Consider the following 27,322-nt stretch of genomic DNA (forward strand, 5'->3'; position numbering starts at 1 on the left):
AGATATTGCATCCCAAGAATTATTTTCCACTTGAAACTTCCTTTTTGTTCCTTTGCTTGTGTTCTTCTCACTTCCTCGAATGCCCTCCTTAGGCCTCGTTGGATTGCCAGATGTCTCTTCTCTTAGGGCCCGCATCAAGTCTGTTGTCTGCCAAGGAACCTCTCAGTACTGCTCGTAGCAGTCTCCTCTCTGAGAATTCCAAATGCTCGCCATGTGTGCCCCTCTTGTTAATTCATTTTTCCTGTTATGTTTTCTGTCTAATATGCCCTCCACTGTATTACTCCTGACTCCCAACCTGCTCTTTTTTTTTTTTTTTTTTGAGACAGAGTCTCACTCTGTTGCCCAGGCTAGAGTGCCATGGCATCAGCCTAGCTCACAGCAACCTCAAACTCCTGGGCTCAAGCGATCCTCCTGCCTCAGCCTCCCAAGTAGCTGGGACTACAGGCATGCGCCACCATGCCTGGCTAATTTTTTCTATATATTTTTAGTTGTCCAGCTAATTTCTTTCTATTTTTAGTAGAGATGGGGTCTCGCTCTTGTTCAGGCTGGTCTCAAACTCCTGAGCTCAAACGATCCTCCCGCCTCGGCCTCCCAGAGTGCTAGGATTACAGGCGTGAGCCACCACATCTGGCCCCAACCCACTCTTAAGTCTCCTTCCTTCCCTTTACAGAACTTCGCAAGAGAGTGGCCTTTTCTTTGTTTATTAATTAATTCAGTGAAGTTTTACCAGGCACCTATATCCTGTCAAGTGCTATTCTGAGAGCTGGGATGTAGCAGTGAACAGTACAGAAACCAGATCCTTTCACTTAGGTTTATATTCACGTGAGAAACCTATCGCCCTGTGCTTCCTGCCCTCGGGGCAGGCGACTGTGAATGAAAGTGAGCTTCTGCAGTCAGCCTGGCCTACAGTGAGCTGGGACGGAGGGAAAGCATTTCTTCTTGATCCAATTAAAAATTAAAAAAAGATCATTTCAGGTATTGGTAAGTGCAGCGAAGACCATAAAGCTGGTGATGTGATCTGGAATGTTAAATGCTGGGGGGCATATGTACTCTGACTTAGGTGGGACGGAAAGACTTCTCTGAGGAGGTGACATTTGAACTGAGCCCTCAGTGACAAGAAGAAGTCAACCCCTGGGAAAATGTAGAGCCAGAATCTTCTAGGCAAAGGGAACAGCAAGTGCAAAATTCCCACAGCAGCCAGGCACGGTGCCTCACACCTGTAATCCCAGCATTTTGGGAGGCCAAGGAGGGAGGATTGTTTGAGTCCAGGAGTTTGAGACCAGCCTGAGAAACATAGTGAGACCTCTTCTCTACAAAAAATAGAAAAATTAGCTAGGCATGGTGCTGCCCACCTGTAGTCCCAGCTACTCGGGAAGCCGAGGCAGGAGGATCACTTGAGCCCAGGAGTCTGAGGTTGCAGTGAGCTATGATGATGCCACTGCATGCTAGTCCAGGCATCGGAGAGAGACCCTGTCTCAAAAACTAAACACAAATGAACAAACAAAAAAACTCCTAAGGAAACAAGTTTGAAGTTGTCAAACCTGGCTCGCACATGGCAAATGTGGTAGGAGCAAAATGAACCAGAGAGGGTGGGTGGTCAGAGGGCAGCGAAGGCCAGATCATGTGACACCAGAGCTGTTCCAGTGCTGTCTGTGGCCATCAGACCTCAGACCGTTACCAGCCCGGTGTGAGCAAAGGCAGTTAAAACTTACAGGAATTTGACAATTTTGAGGCATCAAAGCATGTGATGATTTTAACAGCAATTCATTTTTACTGTATTTCTGAAAACACTTGGTCCCCAGTGGGTTGGGGAATGGGGCCTGTTTCTCCACCACAGATATTTTGAGAAGCACTGATTTAGAGCCACACAAGCCATCGTAGGAAGCTCCACAGCTGGCTGGGGTGAGGGAGGTTGGAGGGTGGGGCAGAAGTGTCAGTGACAACAGTTAGGACTGGAGTAGTCAGGGAGTCCTGATGTTGGCTCGGACCACTGTACAGCAGAGAAGATAGAAATGGTACATTTTGGAGGCAGAAACAACAACAGGACCAGCTGATGGGTTGGATGAGTTGGGGTGGCAGTAAGTGAGAGAGGAATGGGTGATGCTTTAGATTTTTGGCTCGAGCGGCTGGCGCTGTGTGTTGCGCTACTCCTTAACCATCTTTGATACGGCGTCTTCCTCTGCCACCCTATTGAGGCCTCTCTGTCAGATTAACGGTGGCTTTCTGGTTTCACATCCAGCAGTCCAGTCTCCCTCTTTCTTTACCTCTGGTATCGTTTAATCTTGTTGACCCTCCAGCTCTCTCACACTAAACTCCTTCTTGAGATTGTCCTTCCTCATCCTCTCATTTGTGCTCCCTCTGTTTGCTCTACGCCTGTAACCTATTCGTCATCTCCTTCTGTTCAGAGGCAGCCTGTCTGAAACCGGTCATCACACACCCGCTGCTTTCCTCGCACACCCGTTTCTGTGAAAGGTCTCACTGAAACTGTTCAGCGTCACGCAGCCTGGAGACTTGGTGCCGTTTTTGATGCTTCTGTGTGAGAACAGACCCATCATCTGCCAGGTCTTCCTGTGCGAAAATCTGTTGCATCTCTCTGCATGTTTCCATCCCACTGCCTCCTTGGCAGGTCAACCGTGTCACTTACCTTTTGAACCACCTTGATTGCCTCCTGACCATTCTCCTCTCTCACCAATCCTGCACTGTTCTATGACTAATCCCCAAACTCAGCTACGGTTGTGTCTTGTCTTTGTACACAGCAGGTTCCTGATATATATTTTGGGAATTCACCCATAATTAATATAATTAGTTTTTCTATGTCCAAGACCAGGTAGAACATAGAATATCCTATATATAAAACATAGAATTCTATATCCGGTACAAGGTGGCCACGTGTAGGGAAATACTGCTTCCTATCAGTCTCTGTTGACTGTCCTTTTTGTTGCCACTGGAGCAAGTTTTCCCCAAATTCCACTTGTTTTTCAACTTTTGCCATTAAGGATGTGATCAAATGTTTTTTAAGATATACATCTAAGTCGTGTATACCGTTAAATCTGTTTGTCCCACAGACCCTAAGTCATTGTATTGTTGATGAGACAGTAGTCTGAAAAATACAAAAGCTTACTCCTTATAAAAGGACAAAGGAAGAATGTTTTACCACTGTCATTCTTTTTTCCCTCTGGGCCTTTCAAGAGGAATGTGGGAGCCCAAGAGACCCCTTTGTCTGCCTTCATTAAAATGAAGCCCAGACAGCTGCAGCTGGCTCAGGCGACAGGCTGTGGCAAGAGGCATCCTTGGCTTCCTGCACTTGCAATAGAATTTGGATGTCATTTGGGTCCAGTGTGTACTGTGATGAGGCATCTAGGACGTGTTCAGTGAACGTGAATTTTCTTCACCCATTGTATTTAGTTATAGGATACGATCATCTTAAACCATAATCAAAGACGCTTCTCAAAATTACTTCTCACAAAGAGAGCTAGAAGCCTAATGAATGTGGTTGGTGCTGTCAGCCACCCAGACAGCCAGTTCCTAGCCCTCCTGATAAAGGGGCATTGTTTGCAGGGAGCCTTTGAGCTCTTCCTGCTTCTGTTAATGATTTAATTAACAAGAATAAATGGGATGGAATAAAATTGTAAATAGTATCTCTGACATAGTCATATATTTCATCCTTTAAGAAAAATCACAATATAAAGAGGAGAAGTTTACATGAAAAAAATGTATTTATTGCAGGTTACAGAGTTTTTTGCTTGTCAAATCTGGACTCTAAATCCAATAATGATCTTTTACATTTGTATAGTGCTTATGAAAGTACTTGATCTTATGTGATCCTCATCAAGATCCCAACAGGACGGGAGGGAGGTGATAGGATCAGTCTTTTATTGGCGAGAAAACAGATAATTGACCACAGTAAAGATTAACTGAAGGATTCTGGACTGGACTCTAGGTCTTAGCTACTTAATATGATAAATAAGAAATAATGGATTTAAATGATACAACATGTCAAAATCCTACAGTTTAGAACTCTTTTAGTGAGCGTAGGGATGTTATTTTGCTTTGGTTGGATTTTTAAAATTAGGTAAGTTGAGCTGGTATCTAGTTTTCTAAAGCCTTGTCTCAGCATTTATTAATGACTTTTTTTGTTATGCTGTGGGTTTTCTTTCATGGATCAGTTTTTTTTAACTAATCAAGTTGAATAGAATGAATGAGAGAATGAACAAGAAATACCATCTTCACAATCCCACTCCTTATGGAGGCTTGAGGGACTTTTTTTCAAAGGCCATGAGCATAGAAGTTTCAAAAGGAACCACAGGTAAATTGGTAGGCTGTGAGAAGGAGCACAAAAGGTAACTGGTCAAATGCCATTTTAGGACAGAGTAAAGGAAGGTTGAAGAGCACCTAAGGTCTCTGCACTTCTGTTGAGAAATCAGGAAAACCTGTCAGCGATGAAGTCCTCAGCGGGAGTCCTACTCCTTGCAGTCTCATTTGCAATCCTGCCTCTGTTATTTCAAAGCCTACTTTCTACTTTCTAAGTGTCTTATCTGTCTTTTCTAGCAGATCTCTGGATTCAGTGAAAAGTTGAACTTTGCTATATCTTTGACCTTTCTGCAAATACGTTTAAACCTATTGTGCTTAATTATATGAGAGGCAGGACAAGCTGCTACCACAGCTGAGTAGGAAACTGTCGCGACATTATTTCATGCCATGCGTAGAGAATTTGGGGGTTATGGAAGGACTGCATTTATAGAGAGTTAAGTTCAAAGAGTCTTTTCTCAACTTGGTCTTCTTTCTCTACCCCTGGGTCAGGTGTATTTTGGTAGAGTGATCTGTCTCAGCACACTGCACACCGTATTTGGCTTTTGTGTGTGGTTTCTCTGTCTGTCTTCTCCTTCGTATTGAGGGCGGTGAAGAGCAAGGGACTCCACTTTATTCACTTTGCACCCCCAGCCTAGCACAGGGCCTGTGCAGAGTGAGCATTGGTTGGCGGAAGGAGGGGTCACGCCAGCCTTGGAAGGTGATACACTTCAGGTTAACGTTAGTGCAGCCCTGGTTATTCTGTCACTTTGAGCAAAGAGAAAAGTTCATGAACTGGGTGTGTGGTGGACTGAATTCATCTCGATTGTTTCATATCATTCCTGAAGAAAATAGATGTCTGTGACTAAGCCCTGGACTTGATATCTAAATTTAATAATGGGTAAGTCTATGCCCTGGTTTTTCTTGGCCTTGTAATTCTGTCTTACAAGTGAGTCTAGTCCCTGCGTTAGAGATGGAGTGCTTTCCGCTCCATGGTGGGGGGAGCTCCTTGGCAGGGCTCTTGGAAGCCCCAGGGGAAGTCCTGTGGTTTTGACAGCATCTAAGAGGGGGTGGGACGGACTCCATTGAAGCAGTTTCAAGCAGCGGCTCCTTTCAGTGAGGGCAACAAGGAGCGTCTTGTTCTATCCTCTGGAGTCCCTGTGAGGGGCCGCCGTGTCTAAGGGATGCCATTAGCATCCAGGCAGCGTGCCACGGGAGTGAAAGATTTCATCTGGACTTCTGGAAACTGGCGGCAGGGTGAAGCCATTGCTGAAACTGGCCACTCGATGCCAGAGACGGGCTTTACTTAGAAAGTCATATGTGCGAGAAGATCTGCTTCGCTGGTTCCACGTGGCTCCAAGGTGCTCTAGGAGGACAGCAGCGTGGGCCGTGTAAAGATGGCAGTGGTGGTCCAAGTCTGGGTATGGCATGTAGAGACACAAATCAATCATTTTAGATTTCTCTTGGTGAGCAACTCTTCCATCTGTAGGGTATTTAGTTTTCAGTTGGCTTACTACTTTGGAAATTCCAGTTGAACCTGAGTAAAAATAGATTTATCCCAACAAAGAGATGCCATCAAAGATTTGTGTTTGCTTGGGGGTTATTTTAAAGGAATTTGTGCTTTACTCATTTCTTATAAAACCATTGTAAAGCCCTTTATCCTCTTTAGAGAGAGACAAAGTTTTAAAAAGCCAGACAATGTCATCAGTTTCTGTATAACTTGTGCATATTACTGTCTGACACACCAGGTTGACCGGGGCCTCTTTTTATTCTTTGAAATGTCTGCCTTTCAGGATACCATGGTTTCCACCCTTTCTGCCCTCTCCCATTATTTTGTAAGCTCCTCCTAGGAAACACTACCTCCTTGCTCCCAGACTGCCTGGGAGCAGGTACTTAACACTCCAAACTGGCTTCATCCTTTGAAAAACATGGAAATAATAATGGTAATATTTTGTTTCTAAGATTGTTGTAAAGATTAGATTAGATGGTATCTGCAGATTTCTTAATCCTATACCTGACACATAAATGCTTCATGATATTATTTAGAACAGGATCTAATTCCTGCCCTCCCAGGGTTTATGGCCTAGTGAGAGAAGCAGACAAGTCAATAAATGATCAGGGTTCAGTGTGCAGTGGGTGATATGATTCATTCGTTGGCAGATGTGTACTGAGCCCCTATTACGTGTCAGGTAGTGTTCTGGAGATAATGCGGTGAACCAAATAGGTAAGACGCCTGCCTGGGCGAGGCTTGCTGTGGACCAGCAGTGTGACAGAGCTATGCAGAGGGGTGCCCTGGAACAGGAGTGTCAGAGTGGGCTGGGGATGGAAGGTGGGCTTGCTTACCAGAGGAAGCTGCCTGAAGGAGGTGAGACTTGGGTTTTCAGTATTGAGTGGACACGTTGAGTAAAAGCAGCCAAATACAAAAGCATATATGCTATAGGACTTCATTTTCTTAAAGTACAAAAGAGGAAAGATTAATTCATTGTAATGGAAATCAGAATAGCAGTTAACTTTGGACAGAGATTATTTATTGGAAAGGGACAAAAGGGAACTGCCTAGAGCGTCTATATCTTGATCTGGCAGTGTGCGTATGTGGGTATACGTAAGTAAACACAGGACTGGATACACTTACAATGAACACAGATTATTTTATGTATGGTACTAATTTTAAAAAATTGACGGCAAAAATGAGGAGGGATAGCTGAGTGGAAACAGGGAAGGGACAGGAAAGGCTGTGGCCCAGGGTGCCGCCCACCCTGCTTGGATGGAGGGATGACGTGGGGAGAAGATGGGGTGACAGTGATGAGAATCTTAGATGCAGGCTGTTATGGGAGAAGAGATTTTTTTCAAGTGTTGGGCATAGAGGTATTTTTATTAAGGAGGTGGAGTGGTGTAGTGGAAATTGGCCTTGGTTTGAATCGCGTACCTCTGAACTACTGTCTTCACATCCTTCAAACAGGCTTTTGGGAGGATTACGTGAAACAATGGATGTCAAGCCCTGTATCTGACATGTAGTATGGGTTTAAGGATTGTTCCTTAAGAGATTTAAAAGTGTGTGTATGTGGTTATTTAATTAATTACAATCCTAATACTTGATTCTCAATAAAATACTGGGCTATGTTGTAGAGCAGTGCTTGCATATCTGAAACTTTTGATCCTTTAATTATTTTATTTCATGTCAATAGCTTAGGTATAAAAAGTCTTGGGTTGTTTTTTTTTTTAATTTTTTCCCTGTACTGATTAAACCATTTTTAGCATTTGAGAACAGTCTAAAAGTGGTCAAAGAATTTGTTTCAATAAGGTTCATATTTGGCAAAATTAGTTGTATGAGAGATGAGATAGCTTTAAACATGTCAAGTTTCTCATCTTATCCAAAATGGTTTGAGTGTGTGGGAAGGGAAGGGGAGATAGCAGAGAAATTGCTTTAGGTAGGATTTTTTAAAAATGAAATTTACCTTTTTGAAATGTTAAACATTGGAATATTATGAGTGTGCTAAATATTTTTTTTTGTGGTTGTAGTGTGTTAGTGTAATTAGCTCTTTATTAAATTTTAAACTGCCATATGACAAAAGATTCATTGTCAAAAATCTTTTGACAGTGATGACTAGTTTCCTGCCTATTTTAGATTTCCCAGATTATCATTTTTAAATAACTCTTATCCTTGTTTTGAAGGCCATCCCCATACCTCTCTGGAGAATCTCTCCTGGTTTCTGGGAATGGCTTTGCACTGGCTGTCTAGAACATTCTCCATTCTGTGTGTAAACACCTGGAATCTCTCAGCTGGGTCTGCCCTTTGTGTTTAGGAGTGAGCGAGCCCGCTGGATAACCGCCCTGGGACACAGCAGCGGGAAGCAGACCACGGACCGAACTTGTAAGTTCCTTTGAGGGGACGCCTGCTCTGGAGCATGGAGGGACTCTGCCCCCTGCTGGACACTTGGTCATTAACGCATTACACAACCACAATACTTGGTTTATAAGTCAAACTCCAATGTTCCTTCCTTCTGCCTTCTGGCAGAACTGTGTGATCCCTGCTTTGGAAGTCGGGGGGGGTCTGAATTCACACCCAAGGTGCAGTTCTTTGTTGTGTAAACATGGAAATTCATTGCTTAGCCTTCCCCAGCCTGTTTAATTATCTGCAAGTCAGTTGCAACACAGAATTATTGTGAAGGTTAAGTAAGATATGTTGAAAGCCCTTCTTGAACTGTAAAACTCTTAAATTTTTACCTGTAATTTATTAATGGGCAATTGTTGCATGTTTAAGCTTTCTCCGTACTGTCAGTCTGAATCTAAGCTGAAAAGTATTTTTAACCTAAAAGAAAGTTACTTGATCATTCTTTTTGACCTTATAAGAAAATGTATTTTATTCTTCTAGGGAACCAGGAACGGGTGGTGTCGTGTGCTTATTAGCTCCCTAACTTTGATGTTATGCCTCTTTGGGTGATTCTAGTTGGAAGGTCAAATCCACAGAATGAGGGCAGCAAAACTGATTATCCTGGAGCACTCAAAAATCATACCTTTTAAGCTTAGAGTTAAAGCCAAAGTGATAGGTTTGAAAGGTCCCTAGAATCAAGTTTGATTTGAAAAAAACAAATGAAGTAAGAAATCACACATTAGCATTTTGGGGGAATGCTAATATTTCTTTTAAGCTTTTGGTTGGATCTCCTTTTACTGCTAAACCTCTTCAGCAGCTTTCAAGCACTGCTATTGGGATGAAGAAGCATCCCAGATGAGAGGCAAGAGAGCTGGGTCTGCTGCAGATTTTGTTACCAGTTGCACAGCCTTGACACATCACTGACTTTTTTTGCCTCGGTTTCCCTAAAGCATGATGGCTGTTTTCTGTTTCATTGTGTGACATGGCTAATGACTCCTGATCAAGGCTGTTATTGAGGGAATTCATGCATCATAAAAGGCCTCTCAAATCTGAGAGAGTTCCAAGTAAGAGAGTTCCTAGAAAAGTAACCAAGTAAGGGAGTTCTTAGAAAGATTTTGTTTCTTGATAGAAGCCCAACTTGTTTCTTTCAATGCCAGCCCTGAATTGCAGAGAAAGGCTGAGTAAATGTACATTATTGGTTTATACATGTTTTGTTTTTCCTCTGCTGCTGGAAACTTATTATGTCCTTTTTCTGTTGTAGCACTGACCCAGGTGGAAATCATTAGATCATTTACTGCCAAGCAGCCAGATGAACTCTCCCTGCAGGTGGCTGACGTGGTCCTCATTTATCAGCGTGTGAGCGATGGTGAGTGGGAGTGTTCTCCTGGGGCACTGATGGTCCAGGATTCAGGATGCCGTAGACCCAAAAAGTCTCATTTTGTCATTAACGCCTGTATACCAAATTCTGATGCATTAATGTTTGTGGTCACGTGTACTGACTTCTCATCTCTAAGGCGAATTTTGCTTCTTTTCTGTTCTTATTCCTTTCTCTCTTTCCAAAGACTTCATTTCCTAAATCAGTGGCTTCTCAGAAGCCAAAGATGACTTAGGCATTTCCGGGACTTTGAGTTGAAAACTGTTCTCAACAGCCCTTCTCCTTGTGTGCCTTCCCTTTGACCTTCTCGTGTGCACCTGCCTCTTGTCTATCTACACTTTATCATTTATCTACACTTTTGTTTTTGAATATGCATGCAGTCACATGGTTTGTTATTCAAAAAAGAAACATGAAGTTTTCTTTCCTTCTTAGTCTTCCAGTGGCCTTGTTCTCATCCCCAAAGTTTCTTCCCTACTTTCAAAAAAAAATTTTTTTCCCTGCTGCCCTTACCCAAAGGGTCCCCTTTCCCTAGCTCAGCCCAAGCTCACATACTCTCTCAGGCTCTTCTTGTCAGGCCCCTCTACTCATGTTCTGTCCCTGGTATGTCATTCCTTCCCCCCTGAAACCTTTTCCTGTCCTATTTCTCTCTTCTCACCTTGTATTATCCATGGCACCCTTGATGCTGCCTCTCAACTTTTCCCAAATCCTCCTTGGAGCCTAGCACAGTAAAGATTCCTCCAAATACTCATTGCTGGATGTGGACTCTGTTCATTTTTGCAGGATGGTATGAGGGGGAACGACTGCGAGATGGAGAAAGGGGCTGGTTTCCTATGGAATGTGCCAAGGAAATAACGTGCCAAGCTACAATTGATAAGAATGTGGAGAGAATGGGACGCTTGCTAGGACTGGAGACCAACGTGTAGCTTCTCAGATGGCCTTTTGCTGCTGCGAGATTTGCACTACATCTGGTAGGCTGGTTGGTTCTGGGCTGGTCTTATGGTTAATTTTATCACAGCCTATTTAATTAAAAGAATGAAAACACTCACCTTTAAGCTTGCCAGGTTGTTCTGTTCTCTCAGGAGAACAGCTACTGGATACAGTTCAGTGTTTGTGTAACCACTCCCTTGCAGATTCCTTTAGGTACACAGAGCCACTGAGTAGTCCACTTCAGGGATCAGGCAGTCTCAGCTCCTTCTAGTTTCACTACGTTCTGGCATAAAAAATGTATATAAGATTCTGTATCCTGGTTTTCTCTATCCTCACTTCACTAACACTACTATTCCTCCTTAAACATCTCCTTTTGTATGGTTCTCCCAGTATTAGCAAGGTTTTATGTCTTTAAGGAATGTTCAGTTTTATAAATATTTTTCCTGCTTCTTATTTTTCACACTCGATTCTAATGCTGTGTTAATTTCTAAAGGAACTGGTAGAGTTCAGAAGGTGAGCTGTTATGTTTTTCTAAACCTCTTCCCAGGAAAGGGACATTGACACTTGAATTTTTGCCACCTTTTTCCTCATTAGATGGTAAGGAGCCTTACTTAAAGGATTTTTTTTAATCCATCTCACCCCATATTGGTCTTAGATAAGTATAGCCTAATAAACCTAAGCTACTTTAAATAACATAAAATTTAGGTGATTCGCATGTTTGAGAAAATGCTGAGCATAGCACAGGGGGCCTGTTTTTTTTAATATTCCCAAATGAGCTGATAAAAAACTGACGTGAGGCAGCTTTGCCTTTAGTAATGCATGGTTTTCAACTGTTCCCACTCCAGTTTCCAATAGGAAATTAGCTGGAACACTGTAACAATCTCGAGGAAGGGAAAATTAGGCCTTAAAGGGTATCAAGAAACCAACATGGTACCTAACTGAAACCTTTTGACCTTAGTGGGAATCCATTCTATAATATTTGCACTAAAGGTTGTACTTGCTATATTTGGGGTCTCTCTTAACTGTTTCTGTAGATCTTTATTTCTTCCACTAGTGCAAGGAGAGAGAAAAGTTATTTTAATAATTGGTTTCATAGAGCTAATGAGGGTTTGGAAGACTGAGAGGGGAGAAATGATTTTTACTGGCAGCTATATGCCTTCTCTACTCCATTCTCTTTGACAAAGGGTAAAACCTGGCAACGTGTACATTGTTGGAAGACTCAGATCTATGTATGACACGTCCCACTACCATCGGCTAACTGGTTACCCAAGTCGTAAGGTTACAGAAGTCCAGTGCTCTGGCTCTCACACCCAGCACACTGCCACCTCAGCAGCCAGCCAGTGTGCTGTCCCTGGGGGCTTCTCACCCTCGGACTGTGGATTGCTGTCTTGACCAGTGCATAGTTTTGATTGTAAAAGACATTCCTGGGCCTTGAGTTCCTGGAGGTCTGGGCAAGTATGTTAATGAAGTAATAGCAGTGGACCACAGAAAGGGGTTTGCAAAACAAGTCGTCTGTCTCCTCTTTAATAATGTCACTGACTTTTTAGAGGAGAGGCTAACAAGTCGTAATTTAATCTAATGCCATATTTTATTTAGGAAGGAAGGTAAATTTGTTGCTTGCAAGGGAATAATTTTATATTATTTTTGCTAATACCCATTTGAAGCTAAAAAGCATTTATATGAATCCTGTGAATTAATTTATAAGTAGAGATGTTAAACAGCTTTGGAAGTATACACATCTTATAAATGGAAGCCTTATTTAGCGAGATCAATATTGTTATTAAAGTGTTTGTTGTTATACGGCAGGTATTTAACACATTCACAATGTTTAATTTCAACCGTGTTGTTTTTAACATGACAGTATTTTTTTCAAATGTAGTTCATTTGCTATGAACACCTTCTCTGAATTGTATAGTGATTTCATTTGTGAAGAACAAAAATGTTCATTTTTGTCCCAATAACTTGAGACTGCTTGTACACTTTTGGCAAAATATATGAATTTATAAAGATTTTGTATATACTTGCCTTTTTGTGTTGGTGTGATTTCATTTACTCTAGCTTGTTTACAGTTAAAAGTGTACAGTTCCTGGATTTTTGGTCAAATCAGAGTTAAGTAGCTAACATTGCAGGGGACTAATCTTTTCTTTTTGGGTATATACTAGCATCAGCTGCCCTAGAAAACAGGAACATTTTTAAGAGATGGGCCATGCTGTTGCTTCTCATAGTTGCCACAAAAATGCGGGACTGAACAGCTTAAATAGTACACAGTTCCCTTACTGCTGTTTGTCCCCTGGAGCATATCTTATCATTAATTTTGGTCACCTAGTATCAGAACCTTTGTGCTTATGAAATTTCTCTACTTGTGAATCTTGGTGAAAGACAAAGAATAACAACTATGTTAGTTTTCTATTGCAGTGTAACAAATTACCAGAAACTTAGTGGCTTAAAATAACACCGATTTATTATCTCACAGTTCTGTAGTCAGAAGTTCAGGACGGCATGGCTGGGTTCTCTGCTTGGAGTCTCAAAAGGCTGAAATCAAAGTCTGTGGGGACGGCTTTCTCATCTGGAGCTTGGTGTCTTCTTTCAAGCTCATTTCTGTTATTGGCAGAGTTCACTTCATTCTGGTTGTAGAAGAGGGGAACCTACTTGCTTGCTGGCTGTCAGCTGGGGCTGCTCACAGCATCTAGAGGCCATTTGTATTCCTTGCCACGGAGCTTCTTCCTTCTTCAAGGCAGCAATGATACATTGACTCCTTTTCCCACTCAGAATCTCTCTGACTCCCTCTTATGCTACCCATGGGAGAAAACTCTGCTTTTAAAGAACTTATATAATTAGGTTAGACTCATGGGATTATCTCCCCTATGATTAACTCAAAATCAACTAATTTGGGACCTTAATTAGACCTGCAAAATTCCTTTGCCATGCAATATATATATTTTTTTGTTTTGTTTTTATTTCAGCTCATCATGGGGGTACATCAGTTTAGGTCATATACATGCCATGCAATATAAAATAATCACAGAGGTAGTACCAGGGAGGGGTGGAGATCGGAGGCCATCTTACAATTTGGCCTACAGCACCCTCTATAAAACCTTAAAATGCTAGATACTTAGTTTTTCAGCATTCCTTGCAGCAAAGATGTAATAGGAAACACCAATCAGACACCTCTATCTTAGAATACACCAATCAAAGACATCTTTGGCCGATTTTCACTCATGCTAGTGATGGGAGAGGTAAGAAATGAGGAGTCCCATCTCTGGAATTAGCAAGATGCATCATCCTCTTTGCTTCATCCCCTATCTCAAATTGCTGCTGCATTTTCCCTGGGCTTTGAGAAGCAGCAGAAAGGCAGAGCTATTTGGTGGACTTGCAGTGCTAAATAATCCAGGTCAGAGTTTAGTACCTACCATTAATAATCTTTGTTGTGGATTGGGTCCCCAAGGGGCTTACTCTGGAGTGAGAGAATGAACCTGAAAGACCTAAAGCATTGTTTTCTGGGCTTCTAGTATATTGAAGTCCTGACAGAAGGAAACAAAACCTCTCTCTGAAGGAAGCTAGCATCATCTTATTTCTCAATTGTTACTAAAAGCAAATTATCAAATTGAAGGTTCAGTATAAACACTCTGAGATGTGGCATTGTGATATGGAAAAAACATCTAGATACTAAAGTCATCTAGAATATCTAGAAAGTATATCTATAGACAGTAAAATAATTATCTTTGCTATGTTTATGGAGATAAAGCCAAATTTTAAAATGTAATACAAAACTAGGAACTACAAAAAGTGATAAAGAATTTGAAAAACACAATCAACTAGAAAGTATGGAACTAAGTTTACACCCAATTAGATAAGAGTTAAAAGAGATGTTGGGGAGCTGGAAATGAGGCCAGAAGATACTACTCACAAAGAAGCATGGAGAGAGGAGACATGGAGAATGCAAGGAAATTGGGGTCCCAGAAGAGGGGAGAGAAAAGGAAGCATTGGCAAGGGGGCTGTGCCATTATAACCCTACTCTCACCAGTCATAGGATGCAGGCTGTCCCCAGAAAGGGGGAATGACCTTGAATAAGACCCTCAGCTGTGGACAATTCCTGTAGAGGCTGATGGGTGGAGGCTGTTACCTGGTAGCACTCCCAGCACCTAAGGGAGGTCCTTCAGTCCTGAAGGGGGATCAGGGCAGAATATCACAGCATTCACTACATGGAGCTATATCAATATTAGATAAAATGGTCTCTAAGATAAAAGGTATAACTGGGATAAAAAGATTGCCTACATGGTGATGAATGTTTCATTTAATCAGGAAGATGCAAAAATTCTAGATATACATTCTCTCAATAATATGGAATCAAACTATCCGAAGCAAAAGTTGGCAGAAATATAAGAAATAAATCATAAGTCATAGCATGAGACTTCAACACAGCTCTTAGTATTTTATAGGAAAAGTAGATCAAATCAATAAAAGTAAAAAATGTTAATGACAACAGTTTAACATAATGGGCATATATAGGACACTGCAATGATTTCAGCATATACAGTATTTTCAAGCACATAAAATATTTACATTTGACTATTTCCTGGGCCATAAGATTCAACAAACTTTAAAGAACTGAAGTTATACAGAGAGTTCTTTGATTGCAGCATAATTAGGTTAGAAATCAACAACAAAATTTAAGAAATATCCATTTATTTGGAAAGTTATGACCTAAATGTAAAATGCAAAACTATAAAATTCCTATGAGATGGCATTGGAGAAGATATATTTGGGTTTGGTAATGACTTTTTAGATATAAAATTATTAACAGTTGCAATCTGTGAAAGAAAAAATTGGGAAGTGGAACTTGATTAACATTGAAAACCTCAGTTCTGTGAAAGATACTGTTAAGAGAATGAAAAGACAAGCCACAGAGAGGGAGGAAATCTTTGCAAAACGCAATTGATAAAGAATTGGCATCTAAAATATACAGAGAACTCTTAAAATAACAATTAGAAAATAACTCAATTTAAAAAATGGGTAAAGAACTAGACAACTCACCAAAGATACACAGCTAGCAAATAAGAATATGAAAAGATGTTTAAGATTAGGGAATTACAAATGAAAATAATGAGATACCATTATACCCATTAGAATAACTGAAACCTAAGACCCTGACAATACCAAATATTGATGATATGGAGCAACAGGAACTCTTTTTCATTGCTGGTGGGAATGCAAAAACAACTTGGGAAGACAGTTTGGCAGTTTCTTTATAATTAACATGCCTCACATACGATCCAACAGTCACATTCCTTGGTGTTTGTTCAAATGAATTGAAAATATGTCCACACAAAAACCTGCATATAAATGTTTATAGCAGCTTTATTCATAACTCAAAACTTGGAAGTAACCAAGATGCCCTGCAATAGATTAATGGATAAACTGTTAGATCTATACAATGGAATATTAACCAGCAATAAAAGAAATGAGTTATCAAGCCCTGAGAAGACATGAAGTAACCCTAAATGCATATTGCTAAGTAAGTCAATCTGAAAAGTCAGCTACACACTTTATGACTTCAACTATATTGATGAAGCAAATTATGTAGACAGTAGTTTCCCAGGGTTACGGGGGAGTGAGGGAGGAATAGGTGGAGTTTTAGGGCACAGGGGTGTTTTAGGGCAAGGAAAGTATTCTCTATGTAAGCAGTGAAACAAATGAAAAGATGCATATGATTGATACATGTTCTAGCAGGACTGACCAAAAAAAAAAAGAGAAAACTAATTATCAACGTCAAAAATGAAAGAGAGATACATTATGGATCCTACAGACGTTAAAAAGATAATAAAGCGGCACTACAAAAAAACTTCACGCATAAATTTAAGAGCTTAGAAAAAATAGACTAATTCATTGAAAACCGCAAACTACCAAAACATTGAATAGTTCTGTAATTACTAAATAAATTCCCAATTTTAGAATTTCTGAAAAAGAAATCTCCAGGTACAAATGGTTTCATTGGAGAATTTTACTAAATATTTAAAGAAGAATTAACGTCAATTCTACATCCCAGAAAATAGATGGGGAAGACACTAGTTCCCAGCTCATTTTGAGGCCACAATTACCTTACAAAAACTATAGACTCGTATCCCTTATAAACAGAGAAGCAAAAGTCTTCAGCAAAATATTGCCAAATCCTATGCAGCAATATATAAAAAGAATTACATGCTGAGCCCAAGTGGGGTTTATTACAGGAATGCAGTGCTTGCTCAGTATTTGAAAAACAATGTGTGATTGCTATGATTTGAATGTCTTCAAAATTTCACGTGTTGGTAACTTAACCCTCAAATTCATGTTGACTGGAAATGGGGCCTTTGGGAAGTAATTAAGCTTAGATAGGGCAATCAGGATAGGGCCCCCATGATGGGAATGGCAGCTTTGTAAGAAGAGACCTGAGCTGACATGCATGCTCCTGTCCTCTAGCCATGGGATGCCCTCTGCTATGTCATGATGCAGCAAGAAGGCCCTTGACAGATGCTACCACCATGTTCTTGGACTTCAGAACTTTCTTTTCTTTATAAATCACCCAGTTTATGGTATTGTTATAGCAACTCATGCAAAAAAGAATACTTGGAAAAACAGCAAACTAGGGCTAAAACTCATTTTTGATATTCTGTTTTATACCATTTTTCATCAGTGTGAATGTATATTTGTCAGTACAGGAGGTCATTTGATTCAAATTTATTAAACTGATTTAAAATTTAAAAATATTTAGAGATCTATTAATAGTATATTAGCCTCATTATATTCTAACTTCAGACATCACAAAAATATTAGAGCTAGGTCTATTACACCTTTGCCTGAAAATCAAGAAAAAGCTTCCAGAACTAAAAATAACCGATCTAATTTTAAAAGAGAAATAGCCATGAAAATACAGTGAATGGAAGCTATGGAAAAGATTGAAATATTTAAAATAAATCTACAGCTAGAAGGCCTAGAAAATCACTATTTCATTAAAACTTTGTTAAAATGAATTTTATTCCTAATCGTCTTCATTGTGTAAAGATATTATACCATGCAAGGACTCAGAAATATACCATTCATTGTCTTCTTCTTGGAAAAAAAATTGCTTGAAAATTCATACCAGATCATTAAGACATGAATCAAATTTAAGAACCAGAAAAGGTAGTCACAATTTAAAAAGAAGTTTCCTAACTGGCTTGATCCTATATATAATCCACAGGTAAGGTTGGCTATGCAGTGCTTCCGTATTAGCCGTTTTCCTTAGCTCTCTTGCCTTTCCCAACACCAAGAAATATTTTTTTCTCATGCACTAGTCTTCACCTCGTGGTGAACATGCAACCTCTTGCCATCATGACTACCTGAAAGTGGTGCTTTCTCTTCTGGCACTTGGTAACAATGGCTTAACTCTTTACACTGTACCAGCCAAGTCAAGAGTAAAACATCTGGGCATTTTCAACATTAAGGAATGTACATAATCATTTTCTGCATCCCCCAATCACTTAACACATAAGCAAGAAAATTAAAATCCACATAGAAGTGTGTAAGACAACTAAGGAAAACAGCATACAAGTACATGAAAGAAAAGATGTTCATCACTAATCATTATAGAAATATAAATTAAAACCACAATGAGATAGGACTCCACATTCACTAAAGGCTAAAATTCAACAAAACAACAGCTAAAAATACAAAGTAGTGGCAAAGAATGTGAAACACTTTGACCCCTCACACATTGCTTTTGGGAATATAAAATGGTACAGCCAATTCTAAAAACAGTTTGGCAGTTTCTCATAAAGTTAAACACACTTACCATATGATATAGCAATCTTAAACCTAGGTATTTACTCAAGAGAAATGAAAACATATAACCACACAAAAACTTGTATATACATGTTCATAGCAGCTTTATTTTTAATAGCAAAACACCAAAAACAACTCAAATGTCCATCACCTAGTAAATGAATAAACACTGTGATAGAACCATACAATGCGATACTAAACAATAAAAAAGGAACTAACTACTAATACATGTAACAACATGAGTAACTCAAAAGTATTATGTTAAGTGAAAGACATTGGACACAAAACACTACATAGGATTCCATTTATTTGAGATTCTAGAAAAGGCAAAACTATAGTGACAAAAAGCAGATTAATGGTTGTGAGGGGTAGAAGTAGGGGCAAGAGGGACAAGTAGGGGCAAAATAAGGGACATTTTTAGATGATGGGAATGTTCTATATCAAGATTGTGGTGGTGGTGGTAGTTACATGATTTTTATACATTTAACAAAATTCACTGATTATACATTTAAGTTGGTTAGTTTTATTATACATAAAATAATACCTTAAAGCTTAACAAAAAGTACGGACATATATACTAAAATGTAAAAATGGTAAGATGATTAACTTTGTTGAATTTCCAAATATTCTTCAGTGATGATGTACTGTTTTAAAATCAGAATAAAAATAGTCACTTAAAAACAATTAGCATATTGTAAACAGGATTATACAACATCATCACAATGAGTTATAAATAAACACAAACTCAGAGCTAACAATAGAAGAAAACTTACCACTATTTACTTTGTGTGAAGGAGCACTAAAATAAATTCCTTCTAAAGCTTTTGTATAATTCATAACTTTTAGAGTGGACTTTATTTTACAAATGCAGTAAGATTAGAGAATAACTTGTAATAACTGATGTAAATTTATCTAGAGCTTTTGCCCAAATTAATTAAGAAGGCATTACATGTACTCACTTTTAAAGATGCATTTTTTTAGAGATTATTGGGCTTGCTTTCTTTCATTTTTTCAGGTAAGTTTCTGTTTCAGGGTTATTTTTTTTTTGAAGAGTTATCTTCTGCACTGCTCAGAATGGTAAGACAAACAGATTTTCCTTCTTAATTTAATGTCTTATTCTTTAAAACCACTAAAGAACAAACAGTTCTTAGATCTGAAATACATTTTCCACTCCAATAATGCCCTATTTTGTAAACAACAACAAAAAAACCTCAGAACATAAATAGCACCTTGAATTAAAATTTCCATCCTGATCAGTTATAGAGAAGACACAAATTGGAGGCGACAGTAACTGCGCTTTAATCTCTGTTAACACTTCATCTATTAAATAATTCTTCAGGAACATTTTCCCCATTCACATGGAGATTAAATATTGGTTTGCAAACATGGAACCAATAATCTTTTTTACAGAATCTTTTTCTTTTATTTATATATATATATGTATTTTTTTTTTCTCCCTTTAACTCCCTAATGCGAGTTAACAGAATCTTTAAATGCTTTCTTCCAAGACCATTTTGGCCAACTGACTTTGTGAATTAAAACCAGACAGTAAAAGCAAAGAAAAAAAGCATAAAGATAAACACTCTTATAGAGCAAATAAGACCAGATCAGATGGTCACCTTGACTTTAGGGGCAAAACCAGTATGCTACAATATTGTGGCATGACTCAATGCCAGAATTGAGAGACAGATCACTTTTGGGAGAAGTGCAGCCAAGAAAACGGACTTGGGACTCACAACACATTCACACCCTTGGTAGGCAATGACAGGTAGCAAACATTTCCAGAAATGGGAACAGTACCTGAACCAGTGCTGTTAACAGATCTCCGTAGCATTATCAATACATCCCAGTAATTGTATGATACTTAATCCTTTGGTTTCCTTGCATTTATGGGAAGGCACAATAAAATCTGCATTTTTTTAGAGTGCAGCAGGATGCTTTTCCTGTTTATTTTTGCAGTACGTCCAGCACTTTTACACCTTTTGTCAGACAAGGGTCAAAACTAATATCACAAAATATTAACAAACAGTAGAAACGGATATCTCAGCAAGTTAACACTCAATGATGGATAGTGTAAATTTTAGTTAATACGCTTTTTGCCAAGTTAATACCCTGCTAAAAGTAGTTTAAACAATGAAGGCTTTTTATTATATCAAAATAAGTTCATGTGTAGAGCAGTTCCAGAGTTGGTTAATTCTGCAGCTCACCAGCATTATAAAGGACTCTGGTGAGTTCTGTCTTTCCACTGAGCCAACCTGAGTTTATGGCTGTGTCCCCTTGTGATCACAAGTTGGCTGCAGCAGTTCCAAGTATCAGATTCAGACAAGACAATGTCCAAACAGCAGAATTTCCTCCTCTATTAATGAGAAAAATCTTTCTCAGGCACCCCCTTGAAGATTACTTCTCAGCTGTCACTGGCCAGGAGAGCTTCACATACACATGCCTCACCAATTACTTAATAAGCGGAATAAGACCACAGGACTGGCTTAGAACCGATTTGCTCTTGAGGAAGAGGGTCCAACAAACGTAGGCACAAAGCTAAGCAGCGGGGAAACCACCAGAACAAGGAAAGCTTTCTTTCGAAGCGACAAAATGGTTGTTGGACAACCACCAATAGTATCTGTCACAATCTGATCGGGCTGAAAACGTACATGTTGTCACACTAGCTTCCACTGGCTAACAGGGTAAAGCAGCAATGAAAAAAAGTGTATTATAATGGATTGTTATACATTAAATAATAATTAAGATTGAGAGAGAATACTCTATGTGCCAGGCACTAGCTTATGTACTTTACCCATATTAACATACTTCATCTTCACAGCTGTTACCTGTACAGTTGTCCTCGCTCCAGGACCCCCCATGGATACTAAAATCCACAGATGCTCAAGTCCCTTACACAAAAGGCATAGCATTTGCATATAACCTAGGGACATCCTCTTGTATACTTTCAATCATCTCTAGATTACTTATAATACCTAATACAATGTAAATGCTACATAAATAGTTATTATACTATATTGTTTAGGGAATAAGAAGGAAGAAAAGTCTGTACATGTTTAGTACACACACAATCATCTACCTTTTTTTCCCCATATATATTCAACCCATGGCTGGTTGAATCCACAGATGTGGAACTTGCAGATATTAAGGGCCAACAGTATTTTACAGATAACGAAAAGGAAACAAAGAAAAGCCAAGTAACTTGCCCAAGACATCCAGTAAATGACAGAGCTAAGATTGGAACTGAGGTAGTCAGGCCCCAGACTCATGCTCTGAACTGCTACAGACAATGATGTAAAATGGGTACATATACTTTAAAAAGAGTAAAAATATCAAACAAACCAAGCGATAGGTGTACACATAGAAACCAATCCAAGAAGTTAGCTGAGATTTACACATTGTACATTTTATTAAATACTGGGCTTTATTACAACAAATTAATTTACTTCTTATAGAAGTTTCATTTTAAAAAATATGGTTGTGTTCAAATTCTTACTTGACACAGCTTTTTGGCTAACCATTCTATTTTTACTGGTTCTATACTCAGTCATTATGGATAGAAAGATTAATTTTGTATAACAGAATTAAGGAATTTCTCAAATGGTACAACATTTAATATATATAAGGGGAATATACTCCCAAAGAGTGGACATGACCACAACAGAGAACAGAGAACATACTGCTTTTTATGGTATATTTATAATACCTACAGATATCATTAAGTCATGCACATTAAGTCTTTAATACCTACTGAAGATTTCTACCTTACATGTGAAAATTAGTCATGTTCCAGGGTTTGGCATCTAGCCCAAAATTTAAACTTATGATGGAGATGGCTGTCAAATGGGATTTTCAGACCACCCCAGAAAAGCTGTCAGCTGTAATATCCATCCTGGGATCGTGACGGAAAGTTCCTGGGAGTGGCCTTTTCCTGTGTTTTGATCAAGTCTATAATAGCTGACAGTACTGCACAGTCTCTGGATTTAGTGTCCTTCCAGTCCACAGGATGAGGACTTTCGATCTTCTCTTGCAGAAGGATATCTAGTTCCTTTCTTAATTCCTAAGGTTGGAAAAATTATACATGTTCAACAAAGGCAGATATATTGTCCAACAATATAAGAAATAAAATGATTTTAGCTGATATAAGGAGGTTCACAAGCTATTGCACAGAAGATTGAAATATTTAGTGAGCAACCAACTAAAGTGTAGTTAAATTCAAACTTCAAGCACACTGAGCCATTTAGAAGTCTGTTACCACCTCAAAGAATAATCTGGAAAACTATGAATCAATTTCTCAACGTTATTTGCTTTGTTGAAATAGAGCAAGAAGTTTTAATATATATAACATTTGGAACAAAACCACGAGACCACATGCTGACATATGTGTACATTTAAAGACAATCACGTAAAGTCAGTCACCTTAACAAGATGGGCAATTCTTGCCGGAGACTGAAAGACAATCCATTCATCTACAGCTATGGTTTCCTGATCGTTATCCTTCTGGATGGAAATATCACCTCCAAAGAACAAGAGACAATATGGGGAAACCTCCGTGCAGTCATACAAGTATATCTGTAATGAAAATTACAGTGAATTAATACATTCAGGAGTCTGAAAGCGTTATTACCACATTAATTTAACAATATTAACAGTATTAATTAATTAGTACCTTCTAAACTATGTATTAACTTGCTAGTGTAATTAGAGATTAATTTTGAAGAAATATCATTTTAAATGAGCCATTCTTCATTTTCAGGGACTATAGATATTTTATACTTTTGTTTTAAACTATAGCACCATTCTTCAAACAAAATATTTTTTGAGCGACAAAACTAAAACACTAATGTATTATAGCTGAAATTATTTTTATCTATATACTCAGTATTTTAAAAATCACATCAAATTATTTTCCTAAAGAAAAAAATATAAATAAACAGAATCCCACTTAATATTCTGACCAATATTTATAAGGTATAGTGACAAGCCAACAAAATTCTTTACACAGTGTAAACACCATAAAATGCGCCAATATTTCTTGAAAAAGTAGGCTCTGAAAGAAAATTATACAAATCAAATAACTATTCTAACTAATTAAAATACAAAGACCCATTATAATAGACCTGTAAATTAAAAGTATAGGTTATCTGCTTACAGAAAAAAGTTATAAATCATGTCAGAAGGAAAAAAAATACAAATTTTGTTTATAAAAATATCAGACTGATATTCAGATCAGACCCTTCACTATTTTAAATGTTAACTTACACTACTTGTCCTCATCTTCAGGTGATAGATAAGCCAGTTGTAGTGAAAGTCTGTTTGCTCCACATTAACAGATTTAGGATGAATAGAAACCGTGCCATCAGTTTTTGTGTAAACTTTCACCCTTTAAAAAAAGGCAAAATGTAGTCTGTTAAAAAGAAGTTTTCCTAGGATTCTTTTTTTTTTTTTTAAACTACCTCAAAAACTGACAGAAGGGCTTGGTAAAAACCAATAAAGCCTAGAATCTAAACAACTCGACAGGTGAATTCAGTTTATTTTTGCAAAAAATAAATTTTCAAATTTATAGTGGAAGAAAGAGCATAATTTTTAAAATATACGGAAAATTTTATCTAAATATGAATACTTTAAATCATATAACTAATTCTCTTCTTATAGGTATAACATCTCAACATCTTAGTAAAGTGACAGAGTATTTTTTTCCTTAATTATGTTAATATATACCACTGGAGGATAAACACCAAAATAAATATATAAAATAGCTGTGACTCAGATCAAGAGAACAGTCTATACATTTTACTATGACAATCATGATACTGACAAATAGCCCTCAATTTATAGGATAACTTTGTGAAATGATCAATTTAAAATTTTACAGAGCATGTACCCAGATGAATATAAAATAAAAAATTACACATTCTGTTTAAATATACATTGACACAGTTCTAGTTCAGTCTCTCAATTCCTAGGGGTCTTTTCGTTGACAGTCATGTCATACACATTTCACCTCAATTTGTAAGAGTTAATATTATTCAACAGGGAGACATTTGATGGTTTATTTTTAAATAGTTAATGGTAATTACCTGTATTAGACAATAGCATAAGACCTAATCCATTAATCCTTCCTATTTGTTTGTAAGAGCATTTTTTTGAGGTTCTAGGAATTCATAATACTTGTACCAAAAAATCATGAATAATATTCATGATTCATATTTAGAATAAAATCAGAAATTATGTTTTCGCAGCCCAATGTCAATTTAACCAATGCCATCCTGCAACCCTGCATGACTACAGCATCAGGAGTTGGCAAATTTCTATACAGGACCATAGAGTAAATATTTTATGCTCTATATTGTGGGGCTCTATAATCTGGTACAACCACTCAAATCTGCTAGTATAGTGAGAAAGCAAACAGACAACAAATGGACATGGCTGTGTTCTAATATAAAAATGTACAAAAAACAAGCGTATAGGCCAAAATTTTCTGACCCCTAGTCTGGACCAAAACAAAGCACCAATGCAAAAAGAACTACATTTTTTTCATAACGCCCTCCCAGGATGGCAGAGGGCGGGTAATGAAATATTTGTATTTCAAAGAGTCTCTCTGTGAAGTTACTGTAAAGTTAAGTAACACTACAGAAAAGAATTTGGCAAAGTACTGATGTCAAAAAACTACTTGGATCACTTAAAATCTGGATAATGCAACCACAATGATTAAAACTCCGCTACCCATGATTTTGTACCTTAGAATAGGGTTTCTCCAACCTCAGCACTATTGACACACTGAACCGGGTAATTCTTTGTTGTAGGGGGCTGTCCTGTGCATTTTATAGGATGTTTAAATGCATTCTTGGCCCCTGTCTAGTAGATGTTAAGAGTACTCCCCAGTTATGAAAACCCTAAAGGTCTCCAGACACCACCAAATGTTCCTGGGGGGTGGGGGGAGCGGTAAAAATCACCCCAGTTGAGAACCACAGCCTAGGAACAATGTTTGCACTTCGGTCTATCTTTAAAATCTGTATTTTTTAATGTTTATAACCATAGGGTATCCAACTTTTACATTTAACATCAGCAGTTCAAATATTTCACATATTACTATCCAATGACTTTTATTTGCTCACCTGCTGACACATCATATAATGTGGTATTATAAAACCATAATTTCTCCACTGCTACTGGACATCTATATTGTTTGCAATATAGCTATTAAAAAACATTTGGAATTACTTCCTTAGGACATATTCCTCAAATTAAAATACTCACTTATTAATGCACTGGGCCACTGACTATTATAAATGACCCCCGACACATGATTCTAATCTAGAGCACCTTCCAAAAGGGTGGCAACCATATCACTAGCCTTTGTGACTCTTAGTTTCTTTGTATCCTTACTAGATGAGCTCATTTACTAGGCAAAAACATGCCTTGCTGCTACCTCCAATTCCTACTGAAGCTATTTGTACATATATTACACTTTATTTCTCAAAATAGTGAGATTACCACAATTTTATTCAAACAGCTAAGTTACAAAATTATCCATTTTATAAGAGAGGAAAAAAAATTCCTGAAACAAAATCTACTCTAAGTAACTTCTATCCAGGCATTGGTTTTTAATAGTAGGTAGCTTTTCTAATACTGACACTGGCATCATATTTTAGCATTCTTTGAGAATGGGTGATCAAAGAGGTGATTCTAAGATGTATTGTGAAGGAAAGCAATGTTTATGCTACACAGTTTGTCTTCTTCTAAGTGATCAAAAGCAAAGAACAAGAATATGGCCCAAATATGAATAAGAACAAATTTACAATATAAGCCTTGTTACATTAAAAGATTTCAAAAGTTTAAGGAGAGAATTACAAGTACTTCATAATAATCTTCAATGCTTACATTTTTCTTTTTTTACTTAAATTTAGTCGGATTTTAGCAACTTTGGGATATAAACCAGCACAGATGACAGCTTTAATTATCTTCTCATTATCTGTTCAGGGTGGAAGGCAGAGGGGAAAAAAAAGTAAAATACTGATACAATGGACAGCAGTAACAAGTTATTTATGCTATGTTTTCTGCTTTACCTGAATTTATATTAGATTCTGGATCTTTAGGATTTCTACTGCTTACAAATCCAGCCCCAAGAAGATGTTCAGCAAACTGTCCTTTCATGTTATGCAGCATCTGGGGAGTAATAGTAAGAAACAGAACTAGAATACCCTTCACATGTAAGGGCTATACAGCATACATTCATAAAATAAATTTAATTGCAAACTTTCTCTGCTTTATGAAAATACTTTTGCAAAACAATGTTTTACAGCCAAGAGTCGGTAAACTACCAAAAACCTGTTTTTGTCAATAAAGTTTTATTGGAACGTAGCCACACCCATTTTCTGTTGAAACATGTTGTGTTCTGTATTTTCCTTTGTCTGTAGTATCAGAGTTGTCAAGATCCTTTTTTTCATTTTGCTAATGATTGGGCTCTTATATGCTAGATCACTGTTTACCACTTTGTAGGGTTGTTAAATGCCTCATGCCACACAGATGGTGTGCGTGTGTATTGCGAGAAGGTGAAGATATTCCTATTCCTACTGGCTTGAGAGTCCCAGTTCAGTGCAGAGTCTGAAGCCTGATGTGCATATGTCCTACCTATTGTTTACTTTCTTCCATTTTACAAACACCTGCCATGCAATGATTTCACTACAAAAATCAGAAAAGTTAAAGATATCCAGTCTATTTAATATTTTTCAATAGACTTTAGGAGTATTAGTGAAAATTCTCCGTTGAATCATCAAAATGACAGGTAGATGGTAGGGAAAGGAACAGAAATTGAGCCTTACTGTGCTTTGCTATTATACTCTAGAACCTTGTTTCCTTTCTTAGCCATTAGAGATTTTTGTTTGTTATATTATTACATATCTTTGTTTTGTTGCAGTTCATTTAATATTCTCCCTATAATTTTGTATATAACAAATACATACAATTTCTGTATATTTAACTTCTTGCTACAGATCTAGTTGTACAAAATACATATATTCTCTAATCTAGCATATATGATAATTACTGCAAAACATTAACCA

General features: G+C 38.0%; 2 protein-coding genes across 3 annotated transcripts in view; one reads left to right on the forward strand and one right to left on the reverse strand.

Annotated features, from left to right (window-relative positions):
- The window catches only part of ARHGEF26 (Rho guanine nucleotide exchange factor 26), a 128,600-nt gene extending 107,739 nt beyond the window's left edge, over positions 1 to 20,861 (forward strand). Inside the window, exons 12-15 of one of the 2 annotated variants that reach the window (XM_045539511.1) lie at positions 8,091 to 8,158; positions 9,420 to 9,524; positions 10,314 to 10,501; positions 20,640 to 20,861. In XM_045539511.1, coding sequence (XP_045395467.1) covers positions 8,091 to 8,158; positions 9,420 to 9,524; positions 10,314 to 10,456 — 316 coding nt within the window. In that variant the 3' untranslated portion in view covers positions 10,457 to 10,501; positions 20,640 to 20,861. Of the gene's footprint in view, positions 1 to 8,090; positions 8,159 to 9,419; positions 9,525 to 10,313; positions 12,479 to 20,639 lie in introns of those variants that run through there. The other variant, XM_045539510.1, reaches the window with a different exon arrangement.
- A 781-nt stretch (positions 20,862 to 21,642) lies between these two features.
- The window catches only part of DHX36 (DEAH-box helicase 36), a 51,048-nt gene continuing 45,368 nt past the window's right edge, over positions 21,643 to 27,322 (reverse strand). Inside the window, exons 21-25 of the mRNA XM_045539512.1 lie at positions 26,327 to 26,426; positions 26,142 to 26,232; positions 23,520 to 23,640; positions 22,677 to 22,829; positions 21,643 to 22,317 (exon numbers count right to left, since the gene is read on the reverse strand). Coding sequence (XP_045395468.1) covers positions 22,132 to 22,317; positions 22,677 to 22,829; positions 23,520 to 23,640; positions 26,142 to 26,232; positions 26,327 to 26,426 — 651 coding nt within the window. The 3' untranslated portion in view covers positions 21,643 to 22,131. The remainder of the gene's footprint in view (positions 22,318 to 22,676; positions 22,830 to 23,519; positions 23,641 to 26,141; positions 26,233 to 26,326; positions 26,427 to 27,322) is intronic.

The sequence above is a fragment of the Lemur catta genome, chromosome 1, assembly GCF_020740605.2.
Source record: "Lemur catta isolate mLemCat1 chromosome 1, mLemCat1.pri, whole genome shotgun sequence".
NCBI lineage: Eukaryota > Metazoa > Chordata > Mammalia > Primates > Lemuridae > Lemur > Lemur catta.